Here is a 13,832-nt window from a genome sequence, read left to right on the forward strand (position 1 = left end):
TCCACGGGGTCCTAAGTACAACTTTTACTTGTGATGTATGTGACTTCTGTAGCATGTGCTACTTGCAACATGCAAAAAATTGTACACAATCCTCGTCATTTAACGATGCCTATGCCTACAACTGTTGTAAAATTTTAAAACATCAAAAACGAGTCAAAATTAAAGCTTGCCACACTAGCCAATTTTTTGTTGGCCCAGGAAAGTGTAGATTTCTCATCTCATAATAATATGTTGCATAATAATTATGCAACTTCAAATACCGGTATAGGTAGGTCAAGTTTCAATGCAGGAAATTTTTGGCTTTTCTGTTGAGACCCAATCCAACCCAGTGACACACACAGGCTTGACTAGGTTCTACTCAATTAATTGACTGAACATTCAGAATCAAACCCAGCCAAAACTGGCATCTTTTGAATGAATTCAGTTGGTTTAACTTGAAGATTGATTACCAAAATAAGGGATTTGATTTTTTTATGTCAGAAATGAAAGGAGCTTTCTTGGTCATAATTCAAAATATCAAGTACTGCTTTATACAGTCAAACCTTGCTACAATGGACACCACACCAGGCAGGTTCTAGAAGTAGGCAGCTTAGCAAATAAGTGTTTACACAGATTTATAACAGATGAGCCTATATTTTTATTCACCGAAGATTTTTTAGCTGGCTGCTGGCACTTAATGCAAATCCTGTGGAAACCTCAAGGATGATTATTTGGTTCTTGAAATAGAAAAAGTCCATAAATTACCAGGATTTATTTTTCAATTCAGTTTAAGTGGCTAGTGACATGCCATAAGCGAAACTGGAGGTACAGCTGTGTACATCATGATGCCTTAACATGTAGGATATGAAAGGCACAGATTGCATTCTCGATGTCAGTGTGGAAAGCAAATGCCATTAGGATAAAACAAAACCCAGAATCTTTAATACAAGTGCGAAATCTGTACTTTTGTATAGTTTGGAAACATGGAGGTCATCGTAATCACTGCCTAAGAAGTTGCAGACTTTCATCAACAAGTGCTTAAGCATGATCCTCATGATTGGAGTGGCCAGGAACTACTATGGATATACCACCAAGGCTGACTTAAGATATTGACCTTAACTGAAGAGAAAGATCAACTTTCATACAACAAGATCACCACCATGGAAGACCACCCACTTCAAGAAATGTTGCCGCCAAAACAGTCAAGAATACTAAGTAAAAGGGGGCACGAGTTCCAACTCCCCTAGATAAGAACTGAATGATACAAAAATTCGTTCATAAACAGATGTCTTTTTACACTTCTGTAATCACATTGCATTAAGTTTAATTGTTCCTTTCTATATATCTTGAACATTTTAAATTGTATTTACCGTATTTTTATTCATGATTTCGATTGTAAAGAGTCACAGTTGCTGAGTCATTCATTCATTTATATAACCAATCAAGAGCTGTGGCAGAGGATGGGTCAAAGTTGTATAGAAGAAACTTTCAAGAAGAGGAAGTGGAAGTGGATTGGACATACTCTTCCTAAACCCGAGAACATCACATGGACTGCCCTCAAATGGAACCCTCAGGGTTCCAGAAGAAGGGGACTCCCAGAGAAGTCCTGGAGGTGCAGCACTCCACAGGAATTGCAAAGGAATATATCTCTCTTGGACTATGCCCCCCCAAGGAGTAAAAGTGGCTCAAACAAGTTGCCTTTACTGGGACCCCAGTTCAGTGACAGAGTCTCCACAATAGCGAGTTTGGGGAGTTGTCTGTATGTCCGGGCAGGGTACTTCCATATATGGGCTATATAGGTACGTGCCGCAAGATAGGGTATGGTTTTTGAGGTTCTCAGTCCTTAAATAGGGTATCATTTTTTTCCTCATTTAGCAACGCATTCCTGAATTAGTCCTTAGATAGGGTACCTAAATTGTATCAGTTAAATTGAAGCTTGTAAGTGCCACGTTTTACGAAAAACGGCTTTTTAAAACTGAAGTGTCCGCTGAAGTATTAGAGAAGTGATTTTCATAGAGATTTGTGTTTATCCGTGCACATTAGCTGTTGTTTGGATCCCTTGAATAGGGTGTCATTTTTCGGGTTCAGTCCTTAAAAGGGGTATCCGTTTTCCCTTCTTTTACCCTTAAATAGGATCAGGGTTCAAGAACCTTCGCGGCACACCCCTATCGAAAATTTTCAGGAGAATCCCCCCCCCCCCCCCCCGGGTCTGTATGGCAGGAGTTGACTACATTCAGACTATTTGGTTGTTTTTCCTTCTTTTTCTTTTTTTTCACTTCTTGCATGAGGCCTACAAATTATAACTAAAGTACTGCTGCTTTTAAAAATTCCTTGCAAAAGGCATACATGATTTTTTAAAACAACGTAGTATCCTTTCTTAATAAAAACAAAGTAAGGCCGTGGAGGGGTACTGATCTGTGTTTTTAGAATAAATTGCCAGTCATGTTGATGCAAAAAAATACTACAAATCTGAGCAATTTGACAAACACTCAGCTATAATATGTCTCAGCTCTTCAATTATAGAACAATTTTGTCCCAGGATTAAATGTGAGATTTCTGCTTACTTTGAGGATCAGTAAACAGCTGTTGGAATTCAGCAAATGCAAATTTATATTTTTCTCTGATGGCCGGCTCAAATTATACGGGAAAAAAGTGATTTACGTGCTTCAGCCACACACACAGTGACCTAACCTGACCGAAATTTCCTGTCTGAGTCTTTGCCAAGTTAAGCTAATTGTAACTTTATATCAAAAACGAAATCGTTTCGATTACAGTTCATTACAGTTTTTTGAAATATCCAAGTAAACAGAAAGATGTATAAGCACTGGGTTGACGTTAATTGTTAAGCACAACATCGTCGACACATATACAACAAGCTTTCTATTTGAGAATGAAGTCGAGGACACTCGATCGGCAACCCGTGGCGGTCAAGTTTCAGTTAATAACAATAACTCGTGATAATATTCGCAAGGAAGAAGAACCCACTGTTTACATTCCGCTCAATGCCAGAATGTTTATGTGAAAGACCAAGAAGAAGAAGATCTAAACCGAAACAATAAAGGACTGCAGATATGCCAGCTTACCGTAAAGATCCAGTCACGAATCTTTTTTGTTCACATCATATTGCTCTGAAAGAAAAGAGAAACAACAAGTTAGCGAGAATTGAATTAAAATCATAAGGCAACAATTTACTTTACGAAATTGAGTCTGCATAGTGCATAAAAATTACCAACTTATCAGCGTGCTCTATAATGTCGCTTACTAAATATTTCAAATTTCAACTTTTACCAAACATAAGATCTAAATGTTGCGGCATGTAGGCGTCAAAAGATACAAATATCAGCTAAAATTAAAAATATGGCCATACGGCAAGTCAGTTGATGAAAGAAGATGAAATCGAAACGAAATCGGAAAGATTTAAGCTTACATGTGAGCTTACACTAAACGTTACATTTTCAAGGACGGAAACAAGACAAAGCAGTCGATTTCAAAGAGAAACAAACGGCTGAACGAACCAAGATACCTTCGCTTTGTTGCCTGATCTAATAACCAACAATGAAAGAAATTCCATATGAAATGATTTTGTCCGGTTGTCACGAGTTTCAATCCTCTTTCATGGGATATGCGTCGGCGATACCATGTAAACAAAAAGCGGTTTCATCGAAAATCGTTACCAGACTTCCCACGTTATCACCAAGCCAGCCAATATAAAAGCCAGCTGGCTGGCACTTTTTTCACTCAATACATGTACAGTATTTTAATTAAATTATCCAGTTCCGAAAAAGAGGCGATTGCCAGAAAGTAAACATTTGATGGGTGACTCTGAAAGTGTTAATCATCTGTTAGTTCTCGGGGGCAAACTTGCGAATATTAAATAGAAGGACCACTCGGCCGAAACAGCAGCAAATTCAAGCCGGATCTTTGTGTAGATCAGGAAAAGCAATATTGAATAAAACGTAAAACCAAATGCAAGGCTGATCGGACAGCTAAAAGGGCAATTTTATTACCCAATATTTTGGTTAGACAAAACACGGTGGCAAACCTGGGGGGCAAAAGCTAGACGGCTAGACTCGGCGCTAGACTTCAAATAACTCAAGGCGTCCTAGTCCGGGTTGAACAACAGAGACTCAGCCGAATTAAAATATATTATATATGTATTCGTTCGGCGGCAAGATCTATACGAAGCATATCAAGTGCAAAGCATATTTAAAAAACTAATCCTGTAAAATATGGATTAGTTTTAGAAATCACCAAAACGACCTTTTACAAAATTTCAAAATTATTCGGTGGTAAATATAAACAAGAGGTCGACAAACCTGTCAAGGTACTATTTCTCGTCTTTTTGTTCTCTTAAAGAGATGAAGGTGCTGTCCATCTCGATTTAGTCAGCAAACTATTTTCTGTTCGTCTGGAGTGAACGAATCTTGTTTTGCGACTGAAAATTTTTCCTTGTGACGTAACAAATGAAGAACCACGCGCGCAAAAATCAACCAATCAGATTCATTTCTTGCCGACGTGAAGCCAGCGCGCGCACTGCTGGATTCCTTCAGAACAAATACAAGATTGTAAACGTTGGGGGAAATCTTTGACCGAAGATAGACCATGAATCCAACAAAATACGTTGGTCTACTGTTAAACCACAAAAATACGCTCGTTTTCGAAGTAAAAGTTTCAACGTTTGTTTGTTTGTTTGTTTGTTTGTTTTTTAAGTTGCTTTTTGTTCGGCTTACTTTAATTATTACGAGGTGTTGCATTGCTAGTAATTGCCCCAGGATATTACGGCTGAAAAAAAGTAATGAGTAGTGTGCTAGTGTGTTCACTGTGCTTTGCATTTTATTTAGAGAATTGAGATAAATTGCGTAGTGCACTGACAAGTGCACTACTAATGGCTAAGTATGGAATCCCGGAGAAGATCGTGAAAATGGTAAGAGTATTTTATGACGACTTCAAGTGTGCTGTAGAAGATCAGGGGGAAACATGTGAGTGGTTTGACATAAAAACTGGGGTAAAACAAGGATGCAATATGTCGGGATTCTTGTTCTTGATTGTTATGGATTGGGTAATGCGAAGAGCGGTTGGCAGTGGTGAAAACGGTATTAGGTGGAAGTTTACTTCAAAACTGGACGACTTGGACTTTGCGGACGATATAGCTCTGCTTTCATCTACCAAGCAGCAGATTCAGGATAAAACGACAAGGCTGGACGAAGAGGCCAGACGGGTGGGACTCAAAATCAACGGAGAAAAGACAAAAACGATGAGGATCAATGCAAGGAACCAAGAAAACATCATAATAAATGGGCAGGATATTGAAGATGTCGAAGAGTTTGTGTACTTGGGGGCGAAAGTTTGTAAAGAGGGAGGCGGTATGAAGGACTTGAAGAACAGGTTATCGAAAGCCAGAGGTGCCTTTAACAAACTAAAGAAGATCTGGATCTCTAATAACATCTCGAGGAAAACAAAACTGAGGCTGTATAAAACACTGGTAGTGCCAGTGTTACTCTATGGATCTGAGACATGGAAGATGAACAAAGGAGATGATAAAGCAGTGAATGTGTTCCATAATAGATGCCTACGTAGGATCTTCCGAATCCGATGGCAAGACCATGTCAGTACCAAAGAGCTACTGGAAAGAGCAAGCATGAAGCCACTGAGTGTGGAAGTGATGTCTCGAAGATGGAAAATGATTGGCCATATTCTTAGGAAAGATCGCAACGATGATTGCAATGTTGCCATGAGCTGGGCACCAGAAGGTAAAAGGAGAAGGGGAAGACCAAAAACCACCTGGAGACGGACAGTAGAGAAAGAAAGGCAAGAAGCAGGTTGGAGATCGTGGGAGGAGGTGCGGACCGCAGCAACCAATAGAGAGGAGTGGAGAAGCTCTGTGAAGGCCCTATGTGCCACGAGGCACGAAAAGGATATATGATGATGATGATGACTGACAAGTAACTCTTAGCCTTGTTGAATTGGTGTTTGGAATAAAAGAGTATACCACAAGTTTATAATATTGAAAACTAAGTTGACCTTTCGTTCTTTGTTAAGATCTCTAACAACGTAGAACAATCAGTGTTCTCCCTTGCTATGAGAAAATAGTTCATAGTTTGCTTACTGTTAGTTGAAATTTATGATCAATGTATAGTTTCTCTTTTCATGAATTCGGTATCAAACAGGTGTTTTTATATTAACGCGGCAACTCACCTTTTTCAATAACGTATAATTGGTTTCTGTAAATGGCAACTGGCTTGTTTACATTTAGTTTATGCAATATTTTTACTAAAGTTCATTCTTTTACAGGAATTTCCTGGAAATAACCTTTATTCGTATTTTCGATTTTTTCTGGTTTATTTTCACGAGTTTCAAACCGAATTCATGATAGATAGTAGTTTCTTTTAATTTGACAAAATGTTTTGGGTCGTAACACGTTTAAATTCGAGGTGACTGTGAGAGTAAATAATTGTTATCCATCTTCCGCACTGAATTTGTAATTAGGACTATCGTTCCTGTAGCACCTACTTCAGTAATTTCAGTGGAAAAAGGCCTTACCCTAAGCCGTCCTTTCTTCCCCAAATGCAATGTTTATGTTGTTGTTTTGTACAAGTCTTTAAACGTTATTTTCCCGGTAAGCTTGCCGTTGAGTATAGTTTCAACTCTGACTGAAAAAGTGTTTCTTACAATTTTAATTATATTTCTCACTTCGTTGTATTTGACCAGATCCGAACCACAACTATATGAACAGAAAGTCATTTTGAAAGAAACTAATATTTCGAAGGAAAAAATGCAAATGTGTGTACTGCGCAAGCGTACTCTATTTGATAAGTGTAAGTGTTAGATGATGGATGATAGACGTGTCCTTGACAGGTCGGTTCAGCTGGTCAGGGCTGAGTAGTTGTAGAGTTGCCGTAGTCTTAACTGAGCGACAAATAAAAATACTCAAAAGAAGCAGAAGACTAACAATAAACTTTCCTTCTTTCCTCTGTGTTATACCCTAAACAGTTAGTCATAACACTAACATTCGTAACATGGAGTGTTAATAACGTTCCAACATTATTGGATAGACAAATGTTGCCAGTTTTGGCCCAGTCGGCACTAATTAGTTTTCAAGGCCTTCATTTTCATTTCCACAAAAATTTAATCAAATTAAGGCGACTTCACATGACAAAATACAAGTTGACAAACTCGAGTTGGCAAACGCTTGCTTTCACACGTCAAAGCTTCCCAAGCATAATAAAGCAACATGGAAAAGCAACATTTTATGCGAGTAACGTGTCACAGATAGCGTGACATTTGAATGGTTAAAAGTGAACAACTCGCGTTTGACAAAATACGCGTTTACCAGCAGAGGAAAGTTGGCGAAAAAGTTGACGAGAATAGAGACAAGTTCTCTTTGTCGCCAACAATTTGTCAACTTATTTTCCAACTGTTGCTGCAAAGTTCACACTTTCATGTACTATGCCCTTAAAAATACTTTGTGTTCCGGCTACGTGAAGTTACACAAGCTAACCCTGGCGATCACTCATATGTACCTTTTTATATTATTCACTACAGTTGATGGCTCTTATTCATTTGTCAATTAAAAGTTTTATTTACAACTGACGACTTTGAGTATAAAAGAATAACCAGGATAACGAAAGAAGAGAGGGTATATATATTCCTGTGCTGATAATAGGACTTCGTGAAATGCATTAAAGAAGTGTACAAGTGCAGTAGAAAGTTCAAAAAGTTTTGTCGAGTGTATGATCATGTACCTCTTGGGTAGCACAGTGTCCTATTATCATTAAATTGTGTCAACAACAACTTTGCAAAGTCGTTTTTCTAATCGAACTTTAATTTTGTTCAGTGTTGGTGGGAAAACCGAGTACACCAAAAAACACTTATAATCTTATCAGATCCTCTTGTTTTCTCTAACGTTGCTCTTACGAACCAAAAATAATGACGTGAATGTAATCGACGTGGTTCTTCCAAACTGATAATTATTTTTTATTTTCAATTTCGTATACATAATAATAGCAATAACGATTTAAAATCATTATTGCTATCATTATATGTACGAGAATTGAAACATATCTGCACTTAAATTGCGCGATCAATTCAGTTGCGAGCATGTGAAATATTTATATCTGATCTTAAAAAAAAAACAACAACAACAAGAACCTGTAATTAGTTGCTGCATTTTAAAGTGTTTGGAAAAGGATCGTATGTTATTTTCATTTTGTGAAAAATTAATATCAATAACTGCTTGTAGCCACGTCCCCAGTTTTGAGGTCATAGCTACTGGCTGTACATACTACTGGCCGTACATATAACTGTACATAGCTACTGGCTGTACATATAACTGCTCTTTAAATACCTCAAATTCAAATGATGCATTCAAAACCTTTTGTTTCTCTTAATGGCATTTATTACTGTTCATATTTCTGCTGTACCCTTGTACAATCCGAGCTCTTCTATGCAATTATAACGTTACAAGTACCTTCTATCAAGATTTACTCGACACATGTTAATTACGTATTTATATTCTTTATTGTACATATAATAATATTTTGAGATATTACTCAGCTAAGTAAACTTTGAAATTGTCACAACCTCAAAACTGTTCGGTTAGTGTGGAAGAACACTTGGGTAAATACCCTACGGCTATAGACACGAAATGACTGCCCAGGGTTCTTATTAACAGACCACGTAATGGATGCGTGCCACTGATTTGCCACATGAGATTGTTCTTCTGGAATCAACTGGAAATTCTTTATTTTTTTTTTTTATTTTTATCATTATTATTCACAACATATTACTTACACTACTTAACAATATAATACTTACGCTACTTACAATATAATACTTTACACTTAAACACAGACATGTACAAAACGAAATTTGCTAATTTATAAATTGTGGCACATACAATATGTGTTTAACAGAGATATTATACAACCTAATGGAAATTCTACAACCTAGTGGAAATTCTTCTATTATACAACCTAATGGAAATTCTTCAGTCCATCATAAAGAATTTCCATTTCCTTAAAGAATAAAGAAATGGAAATTCTTTCTGATGGACTGTCAAAGTAACAGAAAGCTGGCGAAAGAACGGAATATGGAATACGGAGTTCGAATTTCTAATCTGCCGGATGAGAATGAAAAACCGGCTAAACGAGGGATTGTGCAAAGCTCATGAGCATTCATAAATTTGATGAAAATATTACAGAGGATATTGGGGTCACGGTGACCTGGTCTGCAATGCTCGTAAATCGCTTTCTTCTTGTTTTATGTCTCTGGTTTCTAGTACTGACTCTTCAGCAATGGCGTGAGCAGAAAATATAACCTGTGGAAACGATGTTTGTTTGTGATGAACCTCTTCCGGAAATCCCTACTTGAAACAGTAAAACCAAATTGCAACAAGCTAAATAAAAAGGAACCATGTTACTTTTTTTTTCGCTTTTCGGTCCATTAAAGATGTTGATTGGAAAATAATGCAGGTCATACCCGGTATGTGCAATTATTCAGAATGACAAAAAAACTTAAGGTTCACGATGCCGGAAGAACAAGCAAGGACGTAGATAATCTAGAGAGTTTGGCAAAGAACAGAAATTATAACCAAGTATCTAATTCTCACTCTTTCGTACCTGTAGCAAACTTCACGGTCAACGCTGGCTGGTGGATCTAACCAACGGAACTGCAGTGGACTCACTTCTGCCCAGAGCCTAAATGCTTTTGTTAAAGTAGTTTTATTTTCATCCTTCGATAAATCAGTGCTCCAGCCACTGGATGGAATATTCCATGTGATGGTGTCATGAAACCAATGAGACCCTTGTTTTACATAGCGACGTCGACGCACTTTTGCAAGGTAAAGTTTGTTGAATTTTGCAGCAGCTTTTCGCCGGATGAGGCCACCAAGGCGACCTACTGTCTTTTGCGTGATTTCGACAGTCGGCAGTTTCCTCGTTTGCGAAACGTGGTCAACCTTGCAGGGAAAGAAAAACTCTCTGCGGAACTGTCCAGTTCGTTTCTGTCTTTTAATAACTCTTATTCTGTCGATCTTGGATTGAAGTTCCTTTTCCACCACTGGCAGAAGCTTACTAAGCATTCCTTGTCTTGAAGATATGTCCTCTTGTGGTCTTTGAAGCTGAGAAATACGTGGGTATTTCTGAAAACAAATTCGAATTAAACGCAGTGGATTAGACAGTATTTTGACATTCTGTTTTATGATCACTACCCTGAACCAGCTTATAGAGGCAGTGAATAGCGAGAAAACACATTTGTATGGATGGAAACGTTAATGACGATTCAGTACTTAAAGTTAACAACAGCCGTGCAGGTATGCATAATCTAGTATTGATTTATTATCTTTTGCTGCGGGTGATATTACAACTTGGAAATAGGCCATTTCCGAGTTGCTTTGAACCTCATTATGAAAGCGAGGCTAAGTGCAAAGTTTTTGTTATGTTTCCATTCATATGCAAACAAAACTAATTTTCATATGAAAAGTTTTGCACTTAGCCTCGCTTTCATAGTGAGGTTCACAGTAACTCCGGCGGAAATGGCCTATTCTTCCTGCGTATTTTGGAGAAATCGATAGAAACTTATATATAGTTTTTCTTCACCGGAGAAATCAGTTAATATTTTCCTCTCGGTGCTCCACGAAAAATTTCATGTTAGAGAGAAGTTTCTATGCTAAATATTTGAGTAGCTTTGAACAAAATACAGCAAAATCTCCTTGACAATTCCCCTTTAAAGGGAAGTGGTGAAAACTACTATACTCGAACAGGACCCATGGCACCAAACCCCGAAATAGATGGTGGTCTCTGCCTGCACTCCCCCTTCCTCAACCTCTAAAGATAGTGTCTTTGTTGCATAGCCACCCCTCTATCCAGCAGTAAAAAAATGACAGTGAGATTCGAACCTCACTTTTCTTGTTTATCTAGCGATGCTGTCTCTTGCAAGCTGAATATTTCTGTGTTAACTTAAATTTTAAAGCCAATAAAATTTTGTCGGTAATGTTCACGAGATAGGTGGTGTCTTTGATAACCCCCATACCCCAGACAAGGTGGGTTCGCTTCGAACAAACTTGTTATGACCAGTTCCCTAAGTTATTATTACCAAAGCTCAACACGATACTTACGGCAGATTGCTTCAGCAGTCCGATGATTGCTGTTTGTCTGGACTGAGGCGGCGGGCCTCGCATTAGATCCGCTAAACAGCGTCGTCCGGCAATATGTTTTTTACATATTTTCGACATGATTGCGGTATCTTTCTTTCCCATTTGAAATAAGATCAGTGAGCATTTGATCAGTGAAAGGAAAAGGTATTGATAACTTCTGCGGGAACTATTTGATACATGATCGTAAATAAAACCTTCTATTGAGTATTTCAAGGTGAACTGATATTGAACGAAGTAGCGGAAAAACATCTATCAGCAGAAATACGCTCATTAGTTTCGGTCCCCACATCTTTCTTGGTTTGTGTTGTCTGATTCAGTTAAAAACTTCCAACTTCTTACGAATACCATTTATAATTTTTTTTAAGATAGTATGCGCGCTTTCATTGGTCGATAGGTGTGTTTAGATGAGAGTATGTAAACACGCCGGGTTATGACGTCACACTTTCATTTGCCGAAATATTGTTGACAAATAATTTAAAAAAGCAATAGGGTACTTTTTCCGTGTTGTCATAGCCTCATCTAAACACTCGGGGGGTTGGTAGATCTATCAAAAGTTATGCAAACCCTCGACTGCGTCTCGGGTTCGCATAACTGTCTCGAATCCTGCCAACCCCCCGAGTGTTTAGATGAGGCTATGTAAACACGGAAAAAGTCCTCTATTGCTTAACTGTTGACTCCCCCATCTCCACTGATTCCAGCAGAAAACATAAGGAACTTTGAGTTTGCACTGCGTTTAAAGTTTGGTGTTCATTCAAGCTCCGTTCCGCAAAGTTTCACAGTTCTTGAGTCAAGTTCATACCGGCATCCCTTTCAGTAAGAATGTGAAACTACGGTTTGTTGTAATATCCATGAAATAAGTTGTTTGACTGATTAACCCAAAGTTCAACACTCTTGTTTCTCAAAATATACAAACCATTTTCAACAGTCTTCAGGTGACACATCAAGTATATCCCGTCCGTTATCTTCGCAGGAAATCGGAATCCCTTTTGTATGATTACCAAGCTCTTTCCCAAAATATTGTTCATCGGAAATTATTTAAATCTGGGTGGCATCCCTGGGTGGATCCCGAACGCCTCAACTTCAGTCATTTCCTGACTGGTTAACCATACTGATAAGTCTCTAACTAGCTGCTTTTCGGTTCAGTTAATAACTTGAAATTATGCCGGAAAGTAATGATTAAAATGGGACATAAAAATTTTCCCTCCCCATTGAATTCGTTAGGTGTGTCTTAAAATATATATATGATAGCTTACGACACCCACGATCGAATGTTAGTTTTAATGTACTTAGCTGTCATTGTAATATATTCCTGTTACTGATAAACTCCCTGGACTGTAATAGTGTCATAATCAAATCCGGATCTCCACTTGTGGATATATAATGCACGATTATCCACTTGTGGAGATCCGGTTTTGATCATGACACATATTTAAAAAATGGCAGCTACATTAAAACCGCCATTCGATCGTGGGCATATTGCATATATTTTGGGACACACCTAACGAATTCAAGGGGGAGGCAAAAATTAAGACCCGCAAAACGACGAGCCATATTTCTGATTTTTGACCCAGTTCACGGTAATACCCTTTCGGATGAAACGTACACATTTTATAAAATCAAAAACGCTTTTCTGTACTCATCGAAAATGTAGACGAAGACGAAGACGAAGAACTGTGTATACTCTGCTAGGCTCGATTTCCGCCGCTCCCTCGGGTCGGGGGATGAGTGTGGGTTCATTTCCCGAACAGCGACTGGTAATCGAGCCTAAAATTCTGCTTGTTATTCCGCCGGACAAAAAGAATGCACGTTGTCAAATTCATGTCCCAATCCTTCACCCCACCCAGGTAAAGTTTAAATCTCCCACCCGCTGGAAGGCCTTTCGCGTCGAATAATCAACTCCTCAGACGGTTCAAATTGATCAAATTGTTATTACAGCTGGGTGAATCGCAGAAAAAAAAAAATACAAGAAAGAAGTAAAATAAGAGTACGCTCAGACAGATTGAAAGGAACCTCGCTCGCAGGATAGAATAAGAGCGGACAATGTAGACTTGAGAAGTGCATGCTTTAAGCACAAATTAAGTACAAGTCCCTCTCGGCTCTCTCATGACTTCAATCTTCATTTTAACAAAGCCCTGGTCAAGGTAGGTGGTAGAAATTTTTCACAACTCACTGGGAATTGGTTCTAATCCTGGATAAGCTGGAATTAATTATCACTGTTATCGATCCAAACATCATTTTCAGTCTTATTGGCTCTGGTGATGTGGCCTTTCAAAGGAAAGGTTGTTTGAGTACCACTTTTCATTCTTTCAAAATGATATTTGTCTTCTTTTTCCTTTCCCTTTTTTCTTCATTTTTATGATAGATGGGTATTCCTTCAGCTTTATTGGTCAATTAAGTAATTAATTAATGAACAATAAACTATAAATATGAGAGAAAGAAATATGAAGAGAAAGACCAAATGGGTTAACGCAAACGGGATATGATACCCATGCGAGGCGCAATCCCAACCTAAGAAAAATCAAGTAAAAACTACAAATGAGAACACTAATAAAAAAAAAAAGTGGCACGGGCAGTCACGGGAGAGGAACCAGGTGCAAGGCATGTCTATGTCAAAGGTGGTATCTAATAAGGTAAAATAGGTAGCACGTAGAAAATTCTTAAAAATACTTAGACTGGAGAATTTGTCAGGAGAGGCAAGATT

General features: G+C 38.2%; 2 protein-coding genes across 6 annotated transcripts in view; both read right to left on the reverse strand.

The window, feature by feature from the left end:
* Positions 1–4,316, reverse strand: part of LOC146465725 (solute carrier organic anion transporter family member 4A1-like) — a 291,465-nt gene extending 287,149 nt beyond the window's left edge. For 3 of the 5 annotated variants that reach the window (XR_014868194.1, XM_085128181.1, XM_085128185.1), the window contains exons 1-2: positions 3,503–3,601; positions 3,063–3,107 (exon numbers count right to left, since the gene is read on the reverse strand). The gene's annotated coding sequence lies outside the window, so the exon portion shown is untranslated. Of the gene's footprint in view, positions 1–3,062; positions 3,108–3,406; positions 3,602–4,295 lie in introns of those variants that run through there. The other 2 variants (XM_085128183.1, XM_085128182.1) reach the window with 2 other exon arrangements.
* Positions 4,317–9,535: 5,219 nt separating this feature from the next.
* On the reverse strand, positions 9,536–11,405 carry LOC146465743 (uncharacterized). The gene is made up of 2 exons (XM_085127975.1): positions 11,093–11,405; positions 9,536–10,117 (listed from the first exon to the last, which is right to left on the reverse strand). The coding sequence occupies exons 1-2, from the start codon at positions 11,378–11,380 to the stop codon at positions 9,536–9,538; spliced, it is 870 nt and encodes a 289-aa protein (XP_084984101.1). The 5' UTR covers positions 11,381–11,405.
* Between the last annotated feature and the right edge of the window lie 2,427 nt (positions 11,406–13,832).

Source organism: Pavona decussata, unplaced genomic scaffold (assembly GCF_977016875.1).
Source record: "Pavona decussata unplaced genomic scaffold, jaPavDecu1.1 SCAFFOLD_155, whole genome shotgun sequence".
Lineage (NCBI taxonomy): Eukaryota > Metazoa > Cnidaria > Anthozoa > Scleractinia > Agariciidae > Pavona > Pavona decussata.

Coding starts and splice junctions, on each gene's coding strand:
- LOC146465743 (XM_085127975.1), bottom strand. CDS start 11,380: ATGTTTTTCCGCTACTTCGTTCAATATCAGTTCACCTTGAAATACTCA. Junction 10,118..11,092: donor GACTGCTGAAGCAATCTGCC/GTAAGTATCGTG, acceptor ATTTGTTTTCAG/AAATACCCACGTATTTCTCA.